General features: G+C 37.3%; 8 protein-coding genes across 13 annotated transcripts; 2 read left to right on the top strand and 6 right to left on the bottom strand.

The window, feature by feature from the left end:
* The first annotated feature begins 66 nt into the window (after positions 1-66).
* On the top strand, positions 67-1,994 carry LOC105699692 (protein arginine N-methyltransferase 6). 4 transcript variants are annotated; one of them, XM_012424875.2, is made up of 5 exons: positions 67-234; positions 556-652; positions 723-837; positions 1,010-1,376; positions 1,438-1,994. In XM_012424875.2, the coding sequence occupies exons 2-5, from the start codon at positions 602-604 to the stop codon at positions 1,946-1,948; spliced, it is 1,044 nt and encodes a 347-aa protein (XP_012280298.1). In that variant the 5' UTR covers positions 67-234; positions 556-601; the 3' UTR covers positions 1,949-1,994. The 4 variants fall into 4 exon arrangements, with proteins under 4 accessions (XP_012280298.1, XP_012280296.1, XP_012280297.1 ...); XM_012424873.2 differs by having other exon boundaries at positions 67-330; XM_012424874.1 differs by lacking the exon at positions 67-234 and having other exon boundaries at positions 364-652.
* Positions 1,995-2,310: 316 nt separating this feature from the next.
* Positions 2,311-4,486, bottom strand: LOC105699689 (battenin). The gene is made up of 7 exons (XM_012424868.1): positions 4,101-4,486; positions 3,858-4,000; positions 3,474-3,632; positions 3,065-3,401; positions 2,843-2,992; positions 2,592-2,732; positions 2,311-2,482 (listed from the first exon to the last, which is right to left on the bottom strand). The coding sequence occupies exons 1-7, from the start codon at positions 4,284-4,286 to the stop codon at positions 2,342-2,344; spliced, it is 1,257 nt and encodes a 418-aa protein (XP_012280291.1). The 5' UTR covers positions 4,287-4,486; the 3' UTR covers positions 2,311-2,341.
* Positions 4,487-4,603: 117 nt separating this feature from the next.
* Positions 4,604-9,822, bottom strand: LOC105699685. Of its 2 annotated transcripts, XR_001104053.1 has the most exons (4): positions 9,730-9,822; positions 8,097-9,639; positions 5,097-8,005; positions 4,604-5,023 (listed from the first exon to the last, which is right to left on the bottom strand). XR_001104053.1 is itself a non-coding variant. In XM_012424864.1 (3 exons), the coding sequence occupies exons 1-3, from the start codon at positions 9,742-9,744 to the stop codon at positions 7,563-7,565; spliced, it is 2,001 nt and encodes a 666-aa protein (XP_012280287.1). In that variant the 5' UTR covers positions 9,745-9,822; the 3' UTR covers positions 4,604-7,562. The 2 variants fall into 2 exon arrangements, 1 of the variants encoding a protein (XP_012280287.1); XM_012424864.1 differs by having other exon boundaries at positions 4,604-8,005.
* A 126-nt stretch (positions 9,823-9,948) lies between these two features.
* On the bottom strand, positions 9,949-11,839 carry LOC105699691 (putative tRNA (cytidine(32)/guanosine(34)-2'-O)-methyltransferase). The gene is made up of 5 exons (XM_012424872.2): positions 11,396-11,839; positions 11,254-11,323; positions 10,946-11,145; positions 10,481-10,875; positions 9,949-10,372 (listed from the first exon to the last, which is right to left on the bottom strand). Exons 1-5 carry the CDS (start codon positions 11,514-11,516, stop codon positions 10,070-10,072), a joined length of 1,089 nt encoding a protein of 362 aa, XP_012280295.1. The 5' UTR covers positions 11,517-11,839; the 3' UTR covers positions 9,949-10,069.
* Positions 11,840-11,985: 146 nt separating this feature from the next.
* On the bottom strand, positions 11,986-14,355 carry LOC105699690 (glutamine synthetase 2 cytoplasmic). The gene is made up of 3 exons (XM_012424870.1): positions 14,233-14,355; positions 13,732-13,916; positions 11,986-13,205 (listed from the first exon to the last, which is right to left on the bottom strand). The coding sequence occupies exons 2-3, from the start codon at positions 13,907-13,909 to the stop codon at positions 12,280-12,282; spliced, it is 1,104 nt and encodes a 367-aa protein (XP_012280293.1). The 5' UTR covers positions 13,910-13,916; positions 14,233-14,355; the 3' UTR covers positions 11,986-12,279.
* Positions 14,356-15,431: 1,076 nt separating this feature from the next.
* LOC105699687 (UDP-N-acetylhexosamine pyrophosphorylase) lies at positions 15,432-17,877 on the bottom strand. 2 transcript variants are annotated; one of them, XM_012424866.2, is made up of 4 exons: positions 17,752-17,877; positions 16,797-17,675; positions 16,310-16,706; positions 15,628-16,167 (listed from the first exon to the last, which is right to left on the bottom strand). In XM_012424866.2, the coding sequence occupies exons 2-4, from the start codon at positions 17,273-17,275 to the stop codon at positions 15,628-15,630; spliced, it is 1,416 nt and encodes a 471-aa protein (XP_012280289.1). In that variant the 5' UTR covers positions 17,276-17,675; positions 17,752-17,877. The 2 variants fall into 2 exon arrangements, with proteins under 2 accessions (XP_023289624.1, XP_012280289.1); XM_023433856.1 differs by lacking the exon at positions 17,752-17,877 and having other exon boundaries at positions 15,432-16,167; positions 16,797-17,275.
* An 84-nt stretch (positions 17,878-17,961) lies between these two features.
* LOC105699688 (isocitrate dehydrogenase [NADP] cytoplasmic) lies at positions 17,962-21,048 on the top strand. Its single transcript, XM_012424867.1, has 2 exons — positions 17,962-18,293; positions 19,261-21,048. The coding sequence occupies exons 1-2, from the start codon at positions 18,096-18,098 to the stop codon at positions 20,470-20,472; spliced, it is 1,410 nt and encodes a 469-aa protein (XP_012280290.1). The 5' UTR covers positions 17,962-18,095; the 3' UTR covers positions 20,473-21,048.
* On the bottom strand, positions 21,038-23,777 carry LOC105699693 (activator of 90 kDa heat shock protein ATPase homolog 1). Its single transcript, XM_012424877.1, has 9 exons — positions 23,604-23,777; positions 23,340-23,476; positions 22,854-22,933; positions 22,566-22,759; positions 22,307-22,427; positions 22,114-22,196; positions 21,901-22,038; positions 21,591-21,826; positions 21,038-21,509 (listed from the first exon to the last, which is right to left on the bottom strand). The coding sequence occupies exons 2-9, from the start codon at positions 23,417-23,419 to the stop codon at positions 21,425-21,427; spliced, it is 1,017 nt and encodes a 338-aa protein (XP_012280300.1). The 5' UTR covers positions 23,420-23,476; positions 23,604-23,777; the 3' UTR covers positions 21,038-21,424.
* Positions 23,778-24,196: the final 419 nt, after the last annotated feature.

Genomic DNA, 24,196 nt, shown 5'->3' with positions numbered 1-24,196 from the left:
GATCGCATCCTATGCTGCCCTCTGGTTTCGTACGTTAGCTTTCACCGTTTTTTGCCCCCAAGGGCGGCGCAACGAATTTCTGGTAGGGGCTCGCGCACTCGCTATGGCGGTGTCATCTACACTACGGTGTACACTCGGTGTAAATGCACTCGCAAAACGAACAGCTACGGTACGTCACTTCCTTCAAAACGAATGCCAAAGTGTGCACTTTTCGTAAAAGTGTAGAAAGTACAGGTAAAACGACAAACCTATAATACCGGTGGTTATAAAACCGGCGTAAGGTAGCATGTGTAAACCTATATACATACTTAATGTTGTGTGCTATATAAGGTTATGTATGATGTATCTACATATATATTTATATTGAGAACTATGACTGTGAAAATTATACGATCATGTATTTTTTTATACTTGAAATACTAATATTATAATATAATTATACATGCGATTCATAGATTAATATTAGGACTAGAATATGTGTTCAAATACACATACAAAATGGTTTATAGAATGGAATCAGGGCAGTTAATATTTATTAAACCTTATCTTTTACAGAGCTTTTATTCTTATTTGATATTATTCTCCTAATATCTTTTAAAAGATGAGTGACGATAATTTTTCCGAATACTTTGAAAGCTATGAAAATTTGGATGTAAGTTGCTGATATATGTACAATGACCGTGGCTAGAGGTATTGGATTTTACATAATTTTTATTTTTTAGGTGCATCACTTAATGTTGTCAGATGAACCCCGAATGCTATCGTACAAACATGCAATACTTGAATGTCAAGAAATGTTTATGGACAAAGTGGTCATGGACGTCGGTGCTGGAACAGGTACAAATCACTCAGAGTCCGACTTTGGATTTAATATACTCGCAGGAAAATGAAGAATCAGTTGTCATGCAAGTTTTATTTTCTTAACCTAGCTTGTTAATATGTTTTAATTAATTTTACCATAACAAGTGTATTTCTTTATGCTCTGATGTATAAATTATATGTTTATTAGGTATACTATCAGTATTTTGTGCTGAAGCTGGTGCCAAAAAGGTTTATGCGGTTGAAGCTAGTGAGCTTGCTAAACTTGCTGAACAGGTTATTAATGAAAATAGCTTGAAATCAGTTGTGGAAGTGATAAAAAGTCAAGTTGAAAATTTAGATATATCCATTATTGGGAAAGTGGATATTATAGTTTCAGAGTGGATGGGCTTTTATTTGGTACATGAAGGAATGCTCGATAGCATAATAACGGCAAGAGATAAATTTTTAAGAGAGGATGGTCAATTATTTCCTTGCGTGGCTAAGCTGTATGCCGCACCTTGTCAGCTGCCAACATTTTTTGAATTCTGGGATAATGTTCACGGTGTAACTATGAGGTAATACAATGTGACTAGTTAATTATGCTATAATAATTATATACTAATAATATACGATCAGGTGTGTTGGAGAACAATACAGAAAATCTAAATCTCTTAAGCCAGAAATATTGCCTGTAAACCAAGAGGATCTCCTTGCTGAAGGGAAATTACTTGTCTGGTTAGATTTACATTCTGTAACTCATGACGAACTGGATACTCTTGCCGGAGTCGATACTGTAATAACGTGTAATAAGAATGGAAAATATCAAGGTGTCTGTATTTGGTTTACCGTTGAGTTCCCAAACGGGCACGAATTTTCTACGAGTCCTATGAATCAACCAACACATTGGAAACAAACAGTGATCGTCTTACCTGAGAGTAACGCCGTAGAAAAGGATGAACCAATTGCATTTAAATTGCAATTAAAAAAAAATAGTGCTACCTTAAAATGGTACAAATTAGAACTAGATTTGCTGGATGCAAATGACGTGGAACATGAATTACCTTGTTATTGCTATTTAACAAAGTGTATAGTTGCGCGAACATATATCAGTGAACAAACAAATGATACACATAGCGATCAGGAATAATATAAGTATATATTTTTAATAAACTTGCTATATAACATTAACATTATAATATATGTATTTTTTATAAATGTCCTATTGTGAACAGATCACACGACAAACGCATTGCTACCCCTAGTTGTGCACTATCACAAAATAATCTACTTCATAATACTTTACAGCCATACTAATATATATATTTCTTACGTTTTTCACTATGTACACATAACGTAGTTCAAATATCTCCTATATCGGAGACCATCTCAACATTGATAAACAAGATATACGAACATTCAAACATTATTATTACTCTGCACGATAGTAAGTCCAATTTTGAATTCTGTAAAGGAATTTCTAAATACACTGCAGAATAACTTGAATGGAATGCCGAACCTATTATAATTATCTTATTTTATATTATATGATCAATCGTTCAGGTCTTGGTAATTTACAAATAGCATTATGGACGGGCATAGACATCCATCCAGCCAAAGTTATGCCTATGGAATCCGCTAATGCGGTGATTCCTAATGAAAATTCCCGATCATCGGGTGGAACCTGTACCAAGATAAATCACTAATGTTATTAACGGAACAGTCATAAAAGCTCAATATTAATCATTTGCTTTTTTTTTTCTTTACGCTACAATGGTAGAATGCTTTATTACCTCCTTTGACATTCTGTAAAATGTATTTACATACGCTCCTCCTCCAAGAAGTCCTTCCCAAAGAACGAAGGCGATAATGATCCATATATTTGGCATGTAGTAATACAGAGCTTCGAAGAGTAGAACAATAACGTTCATGAACTAAAAATCACCTCTCATTTAAGTCACATTGCGTTCGCTATATTATAATATGAATTATTGAAGCTAAGATGCTTCATTCGGATTAAGTAATCGAAAGATTATCGATTTACCTGCAAAACAGCCATAATCCAAATTTTATTGATGGAGATTATATTGACCGATGACCGCGAAATGAAGACTCCTATTTGATAATCAACTTGCAGCCACCGGTATTGTTGTTCATGCGTCAGCCAAATACCATCAAACTGAATGAGCTCAATCTATAGAGGGTAAAATTGTCTTAATCTTGATAAAAGTAAGATGAGCAATTTTCTTTAAGAGATTGATCATACCAATCCTTGATTGATGAAGTATTCGAAGAAGTACACGAATCCAAGAGGGAGCATGTATTTAAGTAGCTGAGGAACTATACGCAGTTTGTCCAGGAAACTTTTTACAGGAACGTCGACTATTTGTTGCTGACTTTCCGTGCCTTCCTTGACGATGGAAATGTTTATTGGCTTAGGGTGTACCAAGATCAACCAGAAGGTTATCGCTTGAATCGCTGGCACGATGAGCATTAAAAGCAACGTGTTTTCGGTACTGATCCACATTCTGAGCCCGGCATAGGACAGAGCTCCTATAACTCCTGCACCTCCGGTCCCTGATGACCATGTCGAGATAACTTGCCTAATTTAAAAAGTACCATTAAAATCGTCATCTATTCCAGTCTGCATCTATTATCAATTGTCCAGTACTTACTTGCTGTACCGATGACTGTAACTGAGCAGCGTCACTTCTCCCAAACCTGAGGAAAGTGATGTTATGGCCACACCTAATATAGCGAGCCATTCCGCATTACTCAACGACACGGCAAGGAATCCTGCAGTAGAAAAAAATACGCAGATAGCCAGTCGGACACTGTAAATGTTAAGAATATTTGCCTTGAATCATATACAGTCGTTTCCCCGATACCGGAAGTACCTGTCAGGAAAGAAATGCCGAAAATCGATTCCTCCATAAAGTAAACAGCAGATTTTAATTCGCATGTACTTACAAATAGCAGTTTATAATTTACAGAAACATCCGTGGAAAGATACTTGCGGATTTCTAACATATTTATCAATGTATAGAGATAATACTTACTGTATAAAAACCGGCAAAAATGGCCCTACTAGTTTGATACCTAGAGATGGCAAAATATCTGCCAAAAGTATGGCACCGGTGGAGAGGGTGTTACACGAACGGCTGGACGTCGAATTTGTAATTTCATCTTCTGGGTGCTGTTCCTGTTAAATTAATTCCGAACGTGCTTTTATAAATTCTTCGTTGAGTAATATTTTTTAAGTCATTGTGGCTTATGTGAGAAAATGAGGTAAAAATTCTTACCGTCGTTTCAAACTTATCCTTCAGGATGTCGTGAGCGGCGCTTAACATCACCACGTATCCATAATTATTGCACAGGCCCAAAATCCAAAATGCGACGAGATTCCTCCATCTAATGCCACAGCCTTCGTTCTCGGCGTTAGACTTCGAGTCAAGAGTTTGCGTCACGTTCAATGATTTCTTTGCCATTGTAGATGGATTTCACCTTGCGGGTCCTTGGCTCTGCATGCGAATTCGAAGTGACTTTTCCTCCAATAAATATTCCTTAGGGACAACTCGGGTCTCCCTTTTGACTTTCCGCTGTTAAACTCGATCTTCGAGTCGAACTCTTTGACCATTCCCGACCTGGCTGCAAATATTATCTACGATGCAAGTATTAAATAACAAGGAAATATGAAACGATGCTTTCCTACACAGCGACCGACCTGATTTTTAATACACAGGATTCGTCGCTGGTCACTCAAATTAAGGAATTAACGCGTTCCGATAATTATGGCTATCTAGGATTACTTGTCCCATTCTCCGAATTTATTGCAGGTAGCAATTTACAATATATCGAGATATCTGATATATTCTCCATCGCACATAATCGCCGGAAAAATGAGAAAGAGTAGCCGAGGCGAAGACGGAAAAAGGCGGATAAAAGTAACATTTAAATACCGGTTATCAGCAATTGTTAAGATTAATGGCCCATTTTAATGTTTCACGTCGGTGTTAATCCAGTGTCTTTTAATTTGTATCAATTGACAATCTTTGACGGCGGGGAGAATATCGTTTTATCAGCTGATCGAGGAATGCGTTTAATCGCATCGTGTCTTATTGTCACATCTTACCAACGAAACTTAATATCTGGACTCGCCATCAACGTTGGGGCAAATAACAAATTACATATCCACTGGTCACGGATGGGTAATCGGAAATAACAGCTACAATTACGGTAATTGGAATTAACAGGCACACTTTGCGCGACGATCCGCGTTTTAAGGAATGGACATTTACCGTGGTGCCATTTCTTAGTCTTGCCTTATTTGTATTCAATTACAACTATTTTGAAAAACGGAACTATCAACTTTGAAGCATACACACGCGTTTGCAGTGCGGGCAAGTAGGAAAAACGGAATAAATTTTCACCGCGATAAGAGGTCGACTTAATTGATAAATCTAAGAGCGATTCCACTTATCTCGCGTTGAATTTCTATCGCGATAATCAGGTGTCACGGAAACGTTTAGGGGCACGCACACGTATCACCGTGTCATTTATTGTATCTAACACTTCACAATATATGACTTCTCTCTACCGGTTTCAAACAAATACTGCACTCCAACTCGTTACTTGTACGTACTCATGGAAGCGCGTGGTTACCGATTCATCGACCGACTCTTGGAAGGCCACTCGAGTTCTTACACTCCAAGATTCGAACTTACATACCCGATAACTATTTACGTGTGTATAATGAGCCCGAGTATACATATGTACGTAGTCAAGGAAACGTGTATCTCTTGCGTTAATCTCTAGACACGGTACTTAACTAAATATAAAGTTTGAAATTCCGATTTATTCACTCTGTCTTCGTATACCGTCTTACAATTAAATCCCGGTTTTCTTTCGTATACATACGTAGAATTTACATCCATTAATTTGCTTATCTATTTCCTATCCGCTATTATTTATGCCATTGATTTCCTTATCTTGAGACCAATTTGGTAAGCGTTCTTTTCAAAATAGCGGCAGAAAAATTTAGGTGAAGTTCGATCGAGGACGTATTGGTTGTAAGTCAAGGAATTTTCGGTCAAAGAAAAAAATGTCGATCGTAATCAGTGTCTGGTTCAGACGTATGACTCTTTGCAGCGAGATAACGCTCCTTATTTTCAAATTCTCTGGGAGGGGAACATTTCAATTATATACAACTGGGTACGTGGGCTTACTTGAATATGGCATATTTTGTAATGATTACAAGTTATCAAGAGCTAGGAAGTACTCAGTGAAGGAATAGAAATGAGAGATCATACCTTCGATCGGATAGGATCTAATCGGCGTGACGATTCCACGTCGACTCGCTCGATCGCACGAACCAGACAAACTACTGGTGTACCTCGGTAAATCATCTTCTATTGAGAACACGATTGGTGGACGGTTCCTTTCGAACCGGAACGAGTAAAAAAACGAAGCCCCCCCACGTTGGCTTTGTTCTCAGGCATTTCACCGATAGCCGACTTTGCACGCGCGTTGCCGCTCGATTTCGAAAAGTCTGCTTTCCCGAAATTCCTTCTAAACTCGCATTCGAGGCGCATCTACTAGGACCAATTTCGTACTTTACATTGTTTATTTACATTTACTTTATTAACCGACATTGCACGCACATTGCCGCTCGATTTCGAAAAGTCTGCTTTGCCAAAATTCCTTCTAAACTCGCCTTCGATGCGCATCTACTTAAATTAATTTTGCACCTTACATCTTCTATTTACATTTAAGGGAAATATTTTTCAGTCGCAGCGAATAATAAGTATCGACGAACAAATTAGAATTTGATATGCTCCAAGTATTATCGCGCAATTCCATTAAAGAATTGACCACACCAAATACGTCGCGTCGTCAATGACACCAATTGCGATGTCACCATTGTTTCAATAACGCGCATTGAATGTGAAGCGTACTCTCATAATCTACCAAAGGACGAATCCTTGAACCTGTTTTATGAAGGAAGTTAGTAATGTACGTATGACATTGCCGTTCGTACTTGTATAACGGTAACAATAGCCATTTACAATTTGGAAAAGTGAGAAAAAATAGTACACCTTAAATTTGTAACCGCGTAAAAAGATGGTAATTGTATTGATGATGACGTTAAGCTCGCCAACGAATTCCTTGTCGGCCGAGTGGGATATGCCGAGTTCGCTGTGCGATAAAAGTTGGATTCACTGAGCTGTTTACAGAATTCTATTTTTCACGATACGAACCGATGCGATTTTCAATCACAGAGATATTAATATAATAATCTGTATTTAAGCGGGACGAAGCAGCTTCGGAATAAAATTTGAATAATCCAGTGGTAAATGATTGACAAAAATAAATGCGAGGAGAGGATGTTGAACCTCGTAATGTAAAAGGCCCGATTAACTCCCTCTAATCGCAATTGATTTCAATCGACCTTTTATTAAGATTACGCTAAGGAACCACCTCGTATTAGATAGTTGAAGAACGGTATACGCAGTCTCGCTCCAAATTATCAAATACATTAAAAATGTTGATAAACGTAACTCTTTTTTAGTGTTAACAAATACTTGATCCTATCTGTAGTGCTTTTATACCGAAACACATATTGCGTTACTAGTTACAAACGAATTACTCTATGAAAAATGATAAATATGTGGGGCCGTGCTAAGCGATTACGAATTTTAATAACATACTAAACTTAAATTAAAACCTGTCGACTAGTATAGATTAATTTAAGGTATGCGAATCTATCACTCAGTCTGCGTAGATTGATGCGCTCGAGGTGGTATCGGAAGTAGAGGGTCTGCAACTTTAAGAGGTCCCTGTTGAAAGCTTTGAGTTTCGGAAGATGCACTTTTCGTCGAGACTGGATTCGCCGCTTGATCGTTCTCCGAAGGATTACCTCTCATTCTTGCGATGGGTTCTCTACATTTGATTTTAACCCAAGTACGGTGTTTTTTCGTAGCAGGACTGTTTGTAGTTTCGTACTGAGGACCTAAATTTGCGGAGGACCTTGCAGGTGGGCTTTCGATAAGCTCCCTGGATCTCTTTCCGGGTCGGTTAAGGACGGATGAGGTGGCGTCGGTCAAAACGTTTCCAAGAGAAGTCGATGGTAATGAAATAGACGACGCTGGATCGGCATTTTCATTTTGCACAGCCGTTCTCCTCGAAGCGCTCGACGGTACACTGGAACCTTAAAAAATGACATTCAATATTTTAGCTTTGATACCATTTCATGGACAATCTTACCAATTCTCCCAATGATTTTCTACAACGAAACTTACCGGATAGATTTTTTATTGCACACTTGACTGCACGTGCCACAGCCGAGAATATTCCTTTGGAGCCTGTTTCCTCGTTCGACGTTGATAATATCCTAGGGATTCCGAACATTGATAACGCGGAATTGTGGCCCGTAGTTCTCTCTACGGCAGAAACGCTAACGTAGCGGTCTGACGAGGTAATGGTCCTCATATGTTTCGACGAAGTCGCATCCGTCCGATTCATAGCATTTAACTCAATCGCCGCAGTCTGCTCCAACTTTTTAAGACTGGAGTCAATCAACGGAACCAAATCCGTGGTGTTTAAGCTACCATTGTTCTCCAACAATAACATCATGACGACCCGTGATTGTCCAGACCGACAAGAAATTGGATGAGCCGCATTGCCGTTGCTCAGATTTTCAGTGGTTTTCGCGTCCGCGTTGCTATCTCCTTTACTTTTCACGTTAACGTCCTCCTGCGGCGGGTTTTCTTCTTGGTTTCCAACAGCTATCTCTGAAATTGACTCTCTGGCCTCAAAGAATATTTCATTTTCAGTTACATTATATCCGACGCTGCTACTGGTCTCTGTTTTGGCAAGAAATTGATCAGAGAAACGGACTTTTTTAATGGATTCCCTGCGTTCGCTTATACGACTGATTTTTGATAGGGACTCACTGGACTCTTCGTCCGTCGGATTGGAATCTATGATGGCTCCTTGAATCTCGGTTAGTTCCATGTCAGCTTCGGAAAGGTTTGGCTCTTCTGCTTCCCTCATTACTTCCAATTTTCTGGTAGCACTGCTCTTTTGATATTCACTGTTATGACAGGCACTAGGAGTTCGGATTATGTCCAACAACTTAAAATTGTCATCCAATAATTGTGACTTCGACAGCGAAGAAAGACCGGTGAGATAAGCACTACGAGTAGTCCCTTTCGTGTCGTCTTTCTCCAGATCGTCTCTTGTAGGTAAAGAATATGCGTCGTAGTAAGTTGAAGACATGGAAGATGCTGGAGTCTGCGTATTCGGCGTTTTTAGAGAAAAGTTTGGTACATTAGGAGTCTTAAATTGTGGATAATTAGTTTTGTTTGCACAAGCTATGTGCATAGGTGTACTAGTGTTCCTCGATAGCTCTGGAGGAGAGGTGAAGTTACCAAAGCCACGATTGCGTTCGTTATCAACGGATAGTCTCTTTATATCCGATTCGGAATGTTTCTGAATGTCGTTTAATGGAGACGGTGTATCCAATACTGGTAATGACTTTGGAAATGGAATACTTCGACGGAGTAGATGTTGGCTACGCTCCATCCACCAGGTGCACTTTTCAGCTTGCACCAAGTCTTTGTACTTCTTGTATTCTTCACCACAAAGCGTACATATCAGTGGTAGATGAGTGATGGCTATATGATACAATAATTCCGAGTTTTCATAGCACTTCGGTAGAGCTAATTTCTGAACCATACATATTGGACAGTCGTGATTCAGCTCGGAATGTCGTTTTGTTTGATGCGCCTTTCGACAATCCACGCAACAGAATACTTTCTGGCAAATTCTACAACGTTTCTCCTATCGAAATCGAAAAAATGCCGTTTAAATAATTAACTTGATATATAATTTTAAGGATAGAAGATAAACTATTTCACAATCGAAACTTACCTCTAACGGGGGCATATTCGATGATAGGTCACGATGTCGGTCACGATTGTGTTTATCTCAGGATGATGATCTACCTAAGTAGTTGTTATGGTCTCTATTCAATGCCAGATTCCCACTCCTGTCTTTCTAGAGACAAGTGTCACATTTGAAATCAGTGCAGCTTGACATGGCAGTGTAACGTTAGCTTATAAACTAAACAGTGATCTATAAACTCTGTGATATCGTACGACTTCGGATGTATTCTATTATTAAGAAAAGATATTGCAAGATAAAAGGTAGAAATATTAGAATTTATACAAATTTCTTAAATGATTGTTATTATTAATTTTGATGAACAGTATTAACTAGGATTGTCGGATACAAATAGATTAGCTAAAGATTCTGTCACTGTATCTCCCGAGAGAGCCATGGAGTTTTCTGCACTCGTTTCACATTTTTCGTTATGACAGTTTCCGAGTTTAACCTTGTGTTGAATAGATTTTCTTTTAAACTCTGCAATCGACACTTTTGGGTCATTCTGAATTACTACACTGGTGGTGAGTTTCTTTAAGTCTACTTTTTCCTGTAAAGCAATTGCTTCTTCGTACGGCGGATGTATTGGCTGCATATTTGGTTCACGATGTTCATATTCTTCATTGCCAAGCTGTACAAAAATATTTGAATGGTATTATATTTCATAGCAATTTCAAGCCTTATAAAATAATGCCGTAAACTACTGCGTCATGAAAAAGTAATTTTACTATTGACTTACATTCAGTGGGTAGCAAGTGTCAGAATCAGGTTGAGAAAGATCTCCGCAGACAACAAAAGGAACAAAGGATCTATTAATCCCAGTTAGCTCCGCTACATCATAAGGTTTGTGAGTCAGGAGTGGATTCAGCATGTGTGGTTCGTAACCTTCTGGTGGAAAATAATCCTTGCACACGACAAATGCTTCGATACTTGAATTCCTTGAACTTCTTGGCTTTGCGCAATATACAAAAGTGAAAAATATTTTTAACTGAGAGTACAGAAGGGATAAATCATCTCCTCGAAAAATTTTTGCCACGAATGTGCCACCAGGTTTTAATATATGTGTAGTAATATTTAAAGCTGCTAGAAGAAGCTGCGATTGAATATATATATCCATATCATGGAGCCCTGTAACTGAAATATGCTATAGGTAATTAATAAAATCTTAATAAAATACCAGTATAACAAATTGTAGAGAACTAACCATCTGGTGCACCATCGCAAACCACTAAATCTGCATGTGTATTCCCAAAGTAGCTAACAATTTTCTTTGCGGTAACTACATTAGTTATATCGCCCTGTAATTGTATAACTCCTTCCACCGGGGCCATTGCCTGTAGATCGATGGCAATGATTTTAGCAGGCTCCTTCTGCTGCGTTGAAGTATCATCCTGTAATGCTTTACTATAAAAGTAATATTCAGATTTAAAGCAAGGTTGAAAAGACTTCATATCCATTATATGTATGTATCGTACTAAATACTATAAATAAAGCTTCATAATTTGCACTTACTTCAATCTACGGGATAAAACTTGGCTCCAACTGCCTGGAGCGGCACACAGATCGACTGCCTTAGTTACACCTGTACCAATAAATTCAGCGATAAATTTTATAATACAAAATAGGATGCATTTATTTCGAAATTTTTCTTCACCTTCAAATATGTGGAACTCCTCGTCAATTTGAATAAGTTTAAATGCACTTCTAGCTCTCCAGCCTTCTTCTTTAGCTCGTCTGTAGTAAATGTCCCTTTTATCTTTAGACGTTTTACCCATTTTTGCATTAATATATATATAAAATATCGATAAAATAGCTAAATAGAAATGTTACCGTTTAAAATAGTAAAACGTACGTGTCTTCTAAAAATGTTTAACAATGTTTAAAACAGTCTCTGGTTTAAAAACCTGGATTATTTTTGACAATGAAATCAAGTAAGTTAGATGAGTAGTTCTCATGGAAAATGTGACACCACTCTAAACTAAAGTCGGATAGCGCCGCCCGAAGATGGATTCAGTACTACATTCTTTTTCTTACAAGAACGATGCAGACATTATTTTACTCAGTCGGTAACAATTTAATAAAAGCCTTAAAATACGAAAATTCACAGCCCGGGGATTAACAATTAATAGAATTCGTTCTAAATGAAAAATTTTAAATTACATGAAATATTACCACATGAATAGTTTAAAAACGGGTTTTATTTGCAAAATGATCAAAAGCGCAATAAAAGTAGAATAATTCATCTATTTTTTTCAAGCAAGCTCTTTTTATTGTTAATTATATTTTTTCCGCATCAGCCAATACAAGCATAGTAGATCTAAGTTACGGTCTGGATTGTTACGATAAAGCGAAGCTTAAATCCAACTCTCAAACAAGGACAACAAGTATTGTCAAGATATGCCCGTTCAAGCTGATAGCATTTACAATGTGAAATGCATTTTCAGCACCCTAACACAACCGAATTGATCTCTAAATGCGAAGCTTCATATTCCTTGGAGACTATACTGATAAATTGAAAAGAATAAGGACAAATTAGTATTATTCATTGAGAATGCATGTTCGCACAAGAGCTTCACAGACGGAGTACGGGTCACAATTGCTGCTGGGTCTTCTGTCTTCGAGATAACCCTTCTTATCCTCAGCAACGTTTCGAGGAATGCGAATGCTAACGTTTCTATTAGCAACACTCGCGCTGAAGTCGTTGATAGAGCTGGTTTCACATAGGCCGGTCAATCTACGTTCGTTGTCCTTTCCACCATGAGGATCGTAAGCTTGGATATGTTTGGCATGCTTCAAGCTGAGTCTCTCGATAGCAAGTTCGATTTCAGCGATCCCATTCTCCTGGCGCATGGGCTTGGTCGAAAAATTCGTGTGAGCTCCTGCTCCGTTCCAGGGCCCGTTAACGGGCTTCGGGTCAAGGGTCACGACTACTCCGTACTCTTCGGCTATTCTATGCAGCAGGAATCTAGCCATCCAGAGGTCGTCTCCGGCTGCGATTCCCGTGCAAGGGCCGACCTGGAATTCCCACTGGGACGGCATGACCTCTGCATTCGTTCCAGCGATCTTGACCCCGGCATAAAGGCATGCCCTGTAATGTGACTCCACGATTTCGCGGGCGGTCACCTTATCGGCACCTACTCCGCAATAATAAGGACCCTGGGGTCCTGGAAATCCGTTTTTAGGCCAGCCAAAAGGCCTACCGTCCATGTCCAGGAGGGTGTACTCTTGCTCGATCCCGAACCAAGGCTCCAAGTCTTTTACAGCTTCCATGGCTTCATTGGCCAGACATCGCTTGTTGGTTTTGGTCGGTCTTTTATTCGGCAAATAGGTTTCACATAGCAACAACTTGTTATTGCCCCTCTGAAAGGGATCGTCATACAGAGCAGCAGGGTACAAATAAATATCGCTGTCAGCCCCATCGGCCTGGTACGTGGAGCTACCATCGTACGTCCACGTTGGGCAATCTGCAAAGACGGGAGACATAGTTAATTGTAACTTCGTACGTCCACATTGGGCAACCCGAAAAAAAAAAGGGGGAAATAGTTCATTGCAACTTCGTTTGCGTAATTCCTCGCTAGCAGGCCTATTACACATACGGACCACATCAATTTGGATTTATATGTTAGTCCACGCTTTTGAACGCTCGGAAAGCAATAATCGGCGTAATAGCTGCAGTAAAAAGGGGAGCACTCAAATTAAGTATTACACGTGCGTGCAAGATGTTGAAGAATGCCGCAGTAAATAATTTGTCCTGCCTAATAGTAATACAAGAGTAGCGTACACTATTTCGAGATCAAATTATTCCTTAAAGTTAATGTATGAAAATGTGGTCTAACAATAAATCACAAGGACGACTCGTTAATCTTCTGAAACCGCTGATGGATGTTCGGTTACGTCATCTGCTTACGTAAACTAGTTGTTAAAATTCAAAACCATCTTTTTATTGCTAATGGCAACGGCGGAATTAAATTTTTCTTTTAATTTACCGACCTTTAGGGTCCTTTGGGATGAAATCGAGGGTTCGGGTTTTACTGCGCAAGGCTTCTCCGGTACCATCTATCCAGATGTATCGTACCAAAACTTTGTCATCTGGCTGAGGCAAGTCAAGATATCGGTTCACTATGGTTTTATCCAGGACTGCGTTGGGAGAATCTTGAAGCACCGACATGACGACGCTAGAAATATAAAGACGAAGCGTGTAAAAAGAGCTCGATTAAGAAGAGTATTCGATTGTCCACGAATAAAACATATTCACATATCAATACACGATATTTACAAGGTATGTTGCGCTGCGCATTGGAGCTCCTACATGCACGGAGCAACGCGAAGACGCAACAATAGAGATTAATTGGAGCATCAGAGATTGTCGTAACCAATACAAATTTAAATGCAAAATTATTTAAACAGGGTTCCCGCGCATTTCCTTTTTTGACAGAGAAAATTTTCATTCTTTTTCTTTAATTCTAATTCTCTCTAAATGATTGTACTTACTCTAGATGAAAATCGCGGTTTGGCTTTGTATCTGGACGGTGCCTAAACCTGTTACCGGTTTGACTTTGAAACAGGGACTAACTTAGTTGTGATAAATCTTCCTGCTTTATAGGTTCTCGTATTCGCTCATTATTGCAGTACTTACCTCTCGTCGAATGGGAGGGGAGACCACCTATTCGCTTCTGCATGTGGCGTCTATTGGACTTCATTTCATCGCATGCTGTCTGATAAAAAAAAAAGAAAAAAAAAAGAAACAATATAAAAAATATACAAAACTAACGATTTAAATATTCAATTTAAAATCGCTTCGCGTAACGTTTGTAGAAATGAGCTATCTATTAAATTTATGTTGTTTTATGTAATTGTTATAATAGATCATCTTCTATTTTATTAATGAGATAAGTTTAAACGCATTTCTATCTGCTGTCCCTGAAGCATAATTGTGAACTATTACAATGGGCAGTTACGTAAAATGAACTACAATTTTTCTGTTATCCGAATAATTTTCTGAATTAGGGTTGTCACGACATTAGTTATATATATGATCTTCGGGAAAAATTACGACGTGCGTTACGCCTTACATAAGCGAAGACGCAAAGTCTGCTCCAAGACACGTTACTCGAGATCTGCTCTTGTTAAAAGATGACTAACAATAATGTACCTTTGATAATTGTACGAACGGCTCCTAGGATCGACAAATTATCATTTAATGTCGGCTCTTAGTCTTTCGAACTTGTAATACGTACCTTTTAACCGTAACAAGTTATAATGTACCGATCAACCGATATTTTCCGTCTCTTGTGACGCAGGTCGGTTAAGGATATAATCATTGGCCACAGCGGTGACCTGAATCGTTAACATTGAAGTGTGATCGACGGGATGTCCGGTATTCATTATCCTATCTCCCTCTGTGTAATGTCAGTTACATCACCCTAACTGAAATTAATATAATAGAGTACTGTACAGGGTAGCATACGGGGAGTGTGTGGGAATGTTTTAAAAATGTTTAGTAGGTTTAATACCGATCTTAAATGATGTAGACTTATATGCATATGAAATTGCATAATTTAATTCTACATGTTCAGTCGTCCCATGTGACATTTTCAAAATACATCGCGAATGTAACTACGACGTATAGGATTGGATACCGTTCTCTTCTTACAGCCAGGACGCATCATGAACAACCGCTGCTCAAAATGTTTAGTAACGAATGTACGAAATTATTTTATTCTCTTGTGTAACATCACCCCCATGATCCCAAAATATACAGATTTCATAATTCCTAAAAAAATATAAAAAGAATAACAAGCATATAAAATAGTTTCATGGTACAGATTAAAATCCGACCCGTCCGTTAGTAAAGAAGGGATTACACATTACGCATGTATTTACATATCACTTCAATGTTAATGGTCCTTCGAAATCTTTTCCTTGCACAATTTCGGTTAGATTCTCTCCCGCATAAGATATCAACGGAGACACCTCAACGTCTCCTTTGACCGACGCAGCTCCTGAATTTAATAACCAGGTCCGATGAAGATTTAACAAATCTTTTCTGGCAGTAGATGGGCAATCGTTTCCAACAGAGTCGGAATTCTTTACTGGACTAAATTCATACTCGCGCTTTACTTCTAAAGCTGCGAAGTAGGTAGAAAATTTGAACACGTCGAATATAAATTTCTCGATTTTTATACCATTTGGAATTGTTGACGTGCATTTTACGCCATTGTCGTCTACATATGGAATTTTCTTTTTGGCAGCATGCAACTCCATATTCGTCTCACAATTATGTCCAATTTCATATAAAAAATCTACAGTAAAATAATGATTGCAAATGTTGGCGGCGTTAAAAAGTAATTGACCATCGTTGTTACGAAGCTGGGCAATTTCCAGAGGAATTTCACTGTATTCGACCACATGGTACTCTCCGTCAACCTGCAAATTTTATACCATCCGTTCGATTTCTAATTCTTTGTAGAACTTAAAAATATAACATTAAAATATTTGTTAATCACATTGCTATTAGTTGAAAGAACCATGATATAAGTAGCATACATTTAAGGAAATCAAGTATTACCTGGCAAACGATGCCCACTGCTTCAGTGGGAGATGATTTTCCTAATACTTTGACTCCACAATCTGCCGATCTAGACAGACAGTACCCTATGAAGACAGGATCTGCTACTTTGATTAAAATATTGTCAACCGAATGTACATGTACACTCCGAATTCCGCGTATCTTCATGTCATCCAATATTCCTTGAACTTTAAGTGCCCGATACAGTCCACCATTACCGTCAGGGGCTTTAGATATCTGGTATTTCTTATCTAAAATGATTTTTCCATCAAGAGTGAAGCAAGGAAGCATGCCTTGCTTGAACATTTTCACATTTTCTTCATCGAGGCCAAAATAGTTGTTTGCTTGAAAGTACTCAATTGTAGGCTGATCGGTTGCCTCGCTTGTGAGTATATACCTGAAATTAAATATGTTCTATATATAAAGGCAAGTTTCGATATACAGATATGCTTATTTCACATGATTCTATTGAAACCAAGAGCCTCACCACATTATCTTGCTACGTATTCCAAACTTTTTCTCAACTATATTTTGTAAAGATCGTATACGTTCTGCTTGTAAGCAAAATAACGTCTTGGAGGAAGGTAAACCAACATCGCACATTCCTTTGGGATTTGTCATACCTAAACGAGTACCCTGACCACCAGCCATTAAAATGACAGCCACACGCCCCTCAGAAATTTCCTTTAATCCTAATTCCTCGTAGTGTTGCACCTTTTCAGGACTAATGTCCCGATACGAGGATATCGCTTCGGATGGAATCGGACTAATCCTCTCTTTTAACAACTGTTTGTTACCTAATCCTTCCATAGCTTTGGAAAAATATAATTTGGTCTCTGCGAGATCAAGTTCCAGAATATCTTGTCTGAGCTGACATCTATCGCTCTCTGAAAGTTCATCCCAAAAGCGAAGCAGATGTTCCTGGTTGTATTTAGAAAGTATGTCAATTAGTTGTACTTTATCCATGATTCTACCAACGGCGTGTAATTCTTCTGTTAACTGTTCCTTTTTTCTCCCTTTCACATGAAATGTCAGTGTTGGCTTCTACGTTGCTTTGTCTTTTTCCTCCTCGATAGACTTTTGACACTTCTCCGCTTGGCCCAATTTGACAGTTGCTGACAGCTCCGTTCCCGGAAGTTTCGGCATCACCACTTGCAACGTGTTCGAACTCATGTCGAGTTTCCATTGCGCGCGCGGAGCAAAACGTCATATTTCGCGCCGAAAGTAAATCCCCCGTTGTCTGACCAATCAGAAAGCACCCATCATCGGCGATCCAAGGGAAAGTGACAAGAAATGCTGCTCTCCTATTGGCTACTGCAAGTGGAACCAGCAGATCTTTCGAACTGCATCCACTGCAATCAGGCATCTAACCCAAATTTAAATTATATTTTATAGATAAATAAAACAGTCAAAGAAAAAACATATACTCGCTAAACTCTCACCAGTTTACGTTCCAAGCTGAGTAGCCATTTTAAATAGGACTGCGCCTTAAAGTTCTTCTTCCAACTGGTTCTTGAAAAATGTGGTACACCTGATCTCCCTTTTATCGTGATTATTCTTCTCGATCGTTCAAAGTCATTGGTTGATTCTTTTAAGCCGGTGACGTCAATGGTTATGATCTGCACGTGCTGACCATGAACGAAGAAGAAGAGTGGGGAGGCGACGGGCGCCTGAATGTTACGAAGGTGGCAATTCAGAGTGAGACAGTACATCGAGTCGAAGCATTCGTGGAAGCGAGAGAGAAATATCTAGTGGGCAGTGCAAGGATTTGAAAGAACCTGTTGTCATGTTTTCACCGCACATCTCCGGGGCATGTAGGTGCACGATTAAGCGAGCCGCTCACTTTTTCAGCCGTCCCGTTTCCGCTGGCCCCGACGACTGGATCTTCTCCTCCCTGACAGTTGGTTCGCAGAAGCAGAGATTTCTTTCTCCGTCGTTCGTTAGATCCTACGTCGCACCGGTCAGCACGATGGCTAAGATAAAGGTATGTAGATAAGCGCCTAAGGGTTTATGGCTACTTTTCATTTTTGGAAAATATTGGATACAGTACATGACTACAGAATCAAAGCTTCATAAATATTTGCTGAGTCAAGCTCGACAGTTAATTCTCAATGATGTTCCTACAAAACTTTGTAATACATGTATTTGTTCATAGATTTTATATTGAACGTGAACGTTTTAAAAATTAACTCTATATATACAAGAATGGAAATATTTTGGTTTACCTGTAATAAATGTCCCCAATTATATAGAATTTAGTTACACGGCAATTATAACTAACTAGATCGTTTTGATAAAACAATAGAATTCGGTTAGAGATATAATAGGAAACTGAGCGTTGGAACCGTCTGATTATTCTTGGTGCAAAGGTCGAAGAGCACAAATTGTACTGACAAACACATTAAATGGCATTGAATGTGCATTAGTAGTATGGAAGTGATAAAGTTATTTTATCATTTAGGATTGCATAAGAGATTTATATGAGCAAGTGGCCTTAACTTTTTTTACAGATAGTATATACTTAGAAGTAATAACTTTAATATTGGGGAATAGTAATTGACCTTTTTTTTTTACCGTTATCAATTCATCACTGGTTATCAAATTGTATTATCAGCCATGGTTAACCACTTCTTCCATTAGGCAGTGCCTTATCTATGAAGCTTATCAAGAGCTGGTATTTTATGTCCCTGGAGATTTATTTTTCTAAAAAATAGAAAAATATTTACTTTCATAATGGTTCAAATTTATGAGGCAATATCACGGTATTATTATGCCTTATTCGTTTCTTCTATTGCCATCAAGTTTTACTTTGATTTTACAATTACAGTGATGTTTAAGTTTCGTCATATCAGCTTTGCTTATTACAAAAGTGATGAGATATCTAATACCGTCTAAGGATGTTTGATAAAATCATTCTAATCATTATAAAATGATCAACTGTATTTTTACAGGCAGGACCCGTTGTGGATATTCTTGGTGATGAGATGACCCGGATTATTTGGGAGTCGATTAAGGATAAACTTATTCTCCCATACTTAGATATAGAATTACATACTTATGATCTAGGAATTGAAAATAGAGATAAAACTGAAGACAAAGTTACAGTTGATTGTGCGGAAGCAATTAAGCGCTATAATGTTGGCATTAAGTGTGCAACAATTACTCCAGATGAGAAAAGAGTAGAAGAGTTTAATTTAAAGAAAATGTGGAAAAGTCCAAATGGAACCATTAGAAATATATTAGGTGGTACAGTTTTCCGTGAGGCGATCATTTGTAAAAACATTCCTAGGCTGGTAAACAATTGGAATCAACCAATTATTATTGGAAGACATGCACATGGCGATCAATATAAAGCTACCGATTTTGTAGTCCCAGGTCCTGGTACATTAGAGATCACTTGGAAAGGAACTTCTGGCGAAGTTATTAAACATATTGTAAATGAATTTAAAGGACCAGGTGTTGCCCAAGCTCAGTTTAATACGGATGAGAGTATCGAAGCCTTTGCTCATAGCTCGTTCAAATATGCATTATCTAGAAATTACCCTCTATATCTATCAACCAAGAATACTATACTCAAGAAATATGATGGAAGATTTAAGGACATCTTCCAAACCATTTATGAAGCAGAGTATAGAAGTAAATTTGAAGAGAAGAAGTTGTGGTATGAGCACCGTTTGATTGATGACATGGTTGCTTACGCCATGAAATCAGAAGGTGGTTTTGTGTGGGCTTGTAAAAATTATGATGGCGATGTCCAGTCGGATTCGGTTGCACAAGGCTATGGTTCTCTCGGTTTGATGACATCTGTGCTGCTTTGTCCGGATGGTCGTACTGTCGAAGCCGAAGCTGCCCATGGTACTGTAACTCGCCATTATCGAATGCATCAACAAGGAAAGGAAACCTCAACAAATCCCATTGCCTCAATATTTGCATGGACCAAAGGTCTACTTCATCGTGCTAAATTGGATAATAACGTTGATTTAAAGAAATTTGCCGAGACTCTAGAAACGGTGTGTGTATCCACAATCGAGTCTGGTTCTATGACAAAAGATCTTGCCATTTGCATTAAAGGAATGAACAAAGTTACTCGGTCAGACTATCTTGAGACTTTTGAGTTCATGGACAAATTGGCTGATAATCTAAAAAAACAACTTACGGCATGACTTACTAAAGAAACAAATTCATTTATAATGACATTTTCGAAGTACTAGAAATAGTATTTCTCTCTATTAGAGGAACTATATATTAAATATTACCGAAAATCATTCGCATTTATTTTAAAGAATGCATGCAACAACTCATGCCAGTAATCTGGGAAAAGACCCTAATATGAGCTCGAATTGTCAAACGTATAGAAACGTCTGCAATTAAAAATCAATTTTACATCTATTTTCGAATATCATTCTCTTTGTTTAAGTGAATGCAAATTTCTTAGCACGCATTCGTAGATATTGCCTAAAACTAAATAACGAACAAATTAAATATTGTTACTATTTGTTTGTAGGTTTAAAAAAAAACTTTTATACAGTACTCATTCCTATTGATTTATAGTGACTTTCGTATAGAAATTCTTATATTTAATATGTACTGATTGGTAATGGCATTTTATACTTACAATTGTGTCTTGTAAAATATATTATTTTTGTAGAATAAGCTAAATGCGATACAGTAACTGGTGTTATACATTATAAGGCTGTGGAAAGTAGCAATATTCTTTTACAATAAATGTTTTCAATGAATGCAATTATATTTGTTTTCCCAGTACTTCCATTGTTTCGTAGTGGCAGTATTTTTCTGAATATGTGAAAAACTTAAATCATAATTTTATAGTGCTTGCTTGATGTACAAAAAGAAATGTTCAAAGCTTTTCTGCAATTTATTTAACTAATCATACGCCTGTCTTCAAAGTTATTACGCAACGTTGCTGCAGATTTAAAATCTGCTTGCATGCATTGCTAGCATTGATTACGTGCCATAATTAAACGATAATATTAATCTAACATTGTGAAACAATAATTTTGTTTTTAACGGTTCTTTTTAGCATAAGGTATACACAACACATCGCAATTGTTACTACCTATTAATAAATACATACTGGGTCAATTCATAGCAAGATCACATAAAGTACCCAAAACCAAAACTCCTTTTTATAGCATCCCAGTAATATCTTTCCCAATTCTCCCTGGTTACTTTTTCCTCACTGAAAATAGCAAATGGCAGTGATTCGGTTAAAAATATCTAACCTAAAATCTTAAATACATGAATAATACGCCTTAATTACCTGGTTGGAACACCGATCTGTGTGAGTTTAACTTCCGTATGATCACTCTTTTCGTTTACTTCAAGAGTCACTTCGCTATAATGTTCAGCAGGCCATTGTTTACACCGCCATTTCTGCACAATTTTAGTAGGAGTTATATCTACAAATTCACCATGGATGTTTCCTCCGAAAAGCTCGAACTTTCCATGTTTCTTTGGATCAAGTTTTACTGAACTCTTCGTAAAGACTTCCACCATCTATGAACAATATTTAAAAATATGATGAACTATGCATATCAAAATAATGGAGATTTAAAGTGTGATTATATTACCTGAGGATTTAGATAAGCATTGCAAAAATCTGCTGCTCTACATTGAAATTGCTGCTGCTGCGTTAGTGTTGTAGTAGCAACTTTATTTTTTGTTGAACTATCTTTTGATGATGGCAATATAACAGAATCCATTTTCATCTAGAAATTAAATTTATAATTCGATTACTAGTTTGTTGAATTAATCACATTTGTTTAAAATGATATATTAATTACCTTAACGTCAAATCCTGATGTTATATTTGATATATTTTCGGCAACACTGTCTTTCTTTGGAAGAATCATTCCTTTTGTGAACTCTGGAAATATAGTGAAACCATTGTGCATAATTCACTATTATTTATGCTTGCATTGTACTAAATACATAGTTTAATCGTTATATTAAATACTAATATTATTAACACATTACCATCTTTTAAAGAGCTGACATATTCTTTTAATTTTTCTCTAATAAGTTTCTTTCCTACAGTATGCAAAAAATGTTTTACTTTTTCTCCTAAATCCGTACTGTCCTTCAAAGTAATTTCAACCTACAAAAGCATTAGTTATTGTCAAAATATTCATATTAACTTTTCGAATGATAAACCGCAATAGAATGAAACTACTGAAAATGAAAGTATTGGAAAAAAATGTCTAGATATTTGGAATTATAGGCATGCAATTCATACATCTACTTCTGCGATGTCATTTTCTTCCGACAAGTTTGGAATGTTGATCTTTCCTTCAATACTGCTATCGGAATCTCCGTCATAGATCCATTTAAGTACAATATTCCATTCATAAAAAACTATGAGTTTCCCTTTTCTATTATTTGCTATTGCTTCACCTTCTTGCTTTTCTATTTCTTTTACAATGCACTTAACTGTAAGAAAATTATAAATAATAATATTACAATACAGTAATGGGATTTTATTAATTAACATAAATTTCATTGAGAAATAAATGAAACAACTTACTCCCATCTCCTTCGATGACTAAATTCGTAAATAAATCCTTTATCTTATCCTGCGACCAGGAACAGGCATTTTTCTCAGTCCTAATAAGCAATAAAACTTAGCTTAAATATTTAACATTGTAGTATAAAAAGTTGAGTAACTTCCTTTGATACTCCAGGTTTCATATATTTTAATAATGAGCATATAAAAGACCACCACTATTTACTTATTATAAAAATAAATAAGCAAAATATTTCTTATGTTTAAAAATACCTTTAATGAATGAAAACAGATTAAAGACATTTTTATTGCCTTATTCTACCATAAACAGAAAAAAGAGAAACAGTTTGAATTGTTCTGTATCTTTCTGCAGAATTCTAGAACTTTCCGTAAGTTAGGCTTCTAGAATTTCTTTCTCATACTTAATGTAGGAAATTGATTACATAATGGTGACTCAAAATTAAAATAAAATCTTATTTAATGGTTAAAAACAAAGTATTACAATACCAATGCCAATTGTTGACATTTGTCGCATCTGGCCTTTCTTCCACAATCCATCGAGGATCTCCTTCACCCCACTTCGCCATTCTTAAGATGTCAACCGCAAAGTCGAATTACTGAGACAATGCAAATTTCCCAAATTCCTACAAAAAACAAATCAGTCCATTTCAAATAACAAAGTATAGAAAAAAAATTATACATAAATACAATTTATAACCTGGACATTGTTGAGCCGAAGCATGATGTGGAAAAACGGATATATAACATTACCTTCTATTGAATGATGGAAAAATTCGAAACACTCGATTTAAGTTCTCCAAATAAGGTTTTGATATTCGGAAATTATTTTACAAAATTCAAAATTGGAAATTCGGGAGTGAATCGCTTACTGTGACCGGTACGTATGTTTGTACGTGCTTACAGCTGCTTACAGCTCACGGGATGTTCGTGAACTGTCGCAGGTTATGAAGTAAAGAGGGGACGAGCGTAGCCACGGATTTTAATTCTTGGTCTATCACAGGTGTCGCCATCTCATAATGTAAAAGCTAAACTACGATGTACTCTGTATTATACGCAGAAATTTAGTTGGTCATCTTTTGCCGATTTTACCGACAGAAACGAAGAAATTACAAGTTTCATTGAGTGGCGCGGAAGTCAAAGGACACACCTTGACCTGAGTTCAACATCTCATTAAAATGAGAATAATGTATAATGATTAAAGAGGGGCGAAGGAGCAAGGAATAAGACGGGTAACACGTGTGACACGTCACGTATGATAAAGAACATTAAAATCTGAAAATAAAATTTTTCTATACATCTATAGCAGTGGCTGAATTAGTTATTATTTTCATTTTTGCTTCTCA

The sequence above is a fragment of the Orussus abietinus genome, unplaced genomic scaffold, assembly GCF_000612105.2.
Source record: "Orussus abietinus isolate OABI.00-Male unplaced genomic scaffold, Oabi_2.0 scaffold19, whole genome shotgun sequence".
Lineage (NCBI taxonomy): Eukaryota > Metazoa > Arthropoda > Insecta > Hymenoptera > Orussidae > Orussus > Orussus abietinus.
This window is presented reverse-complemented; position numbering and strand designations above follow the sequence as displayed.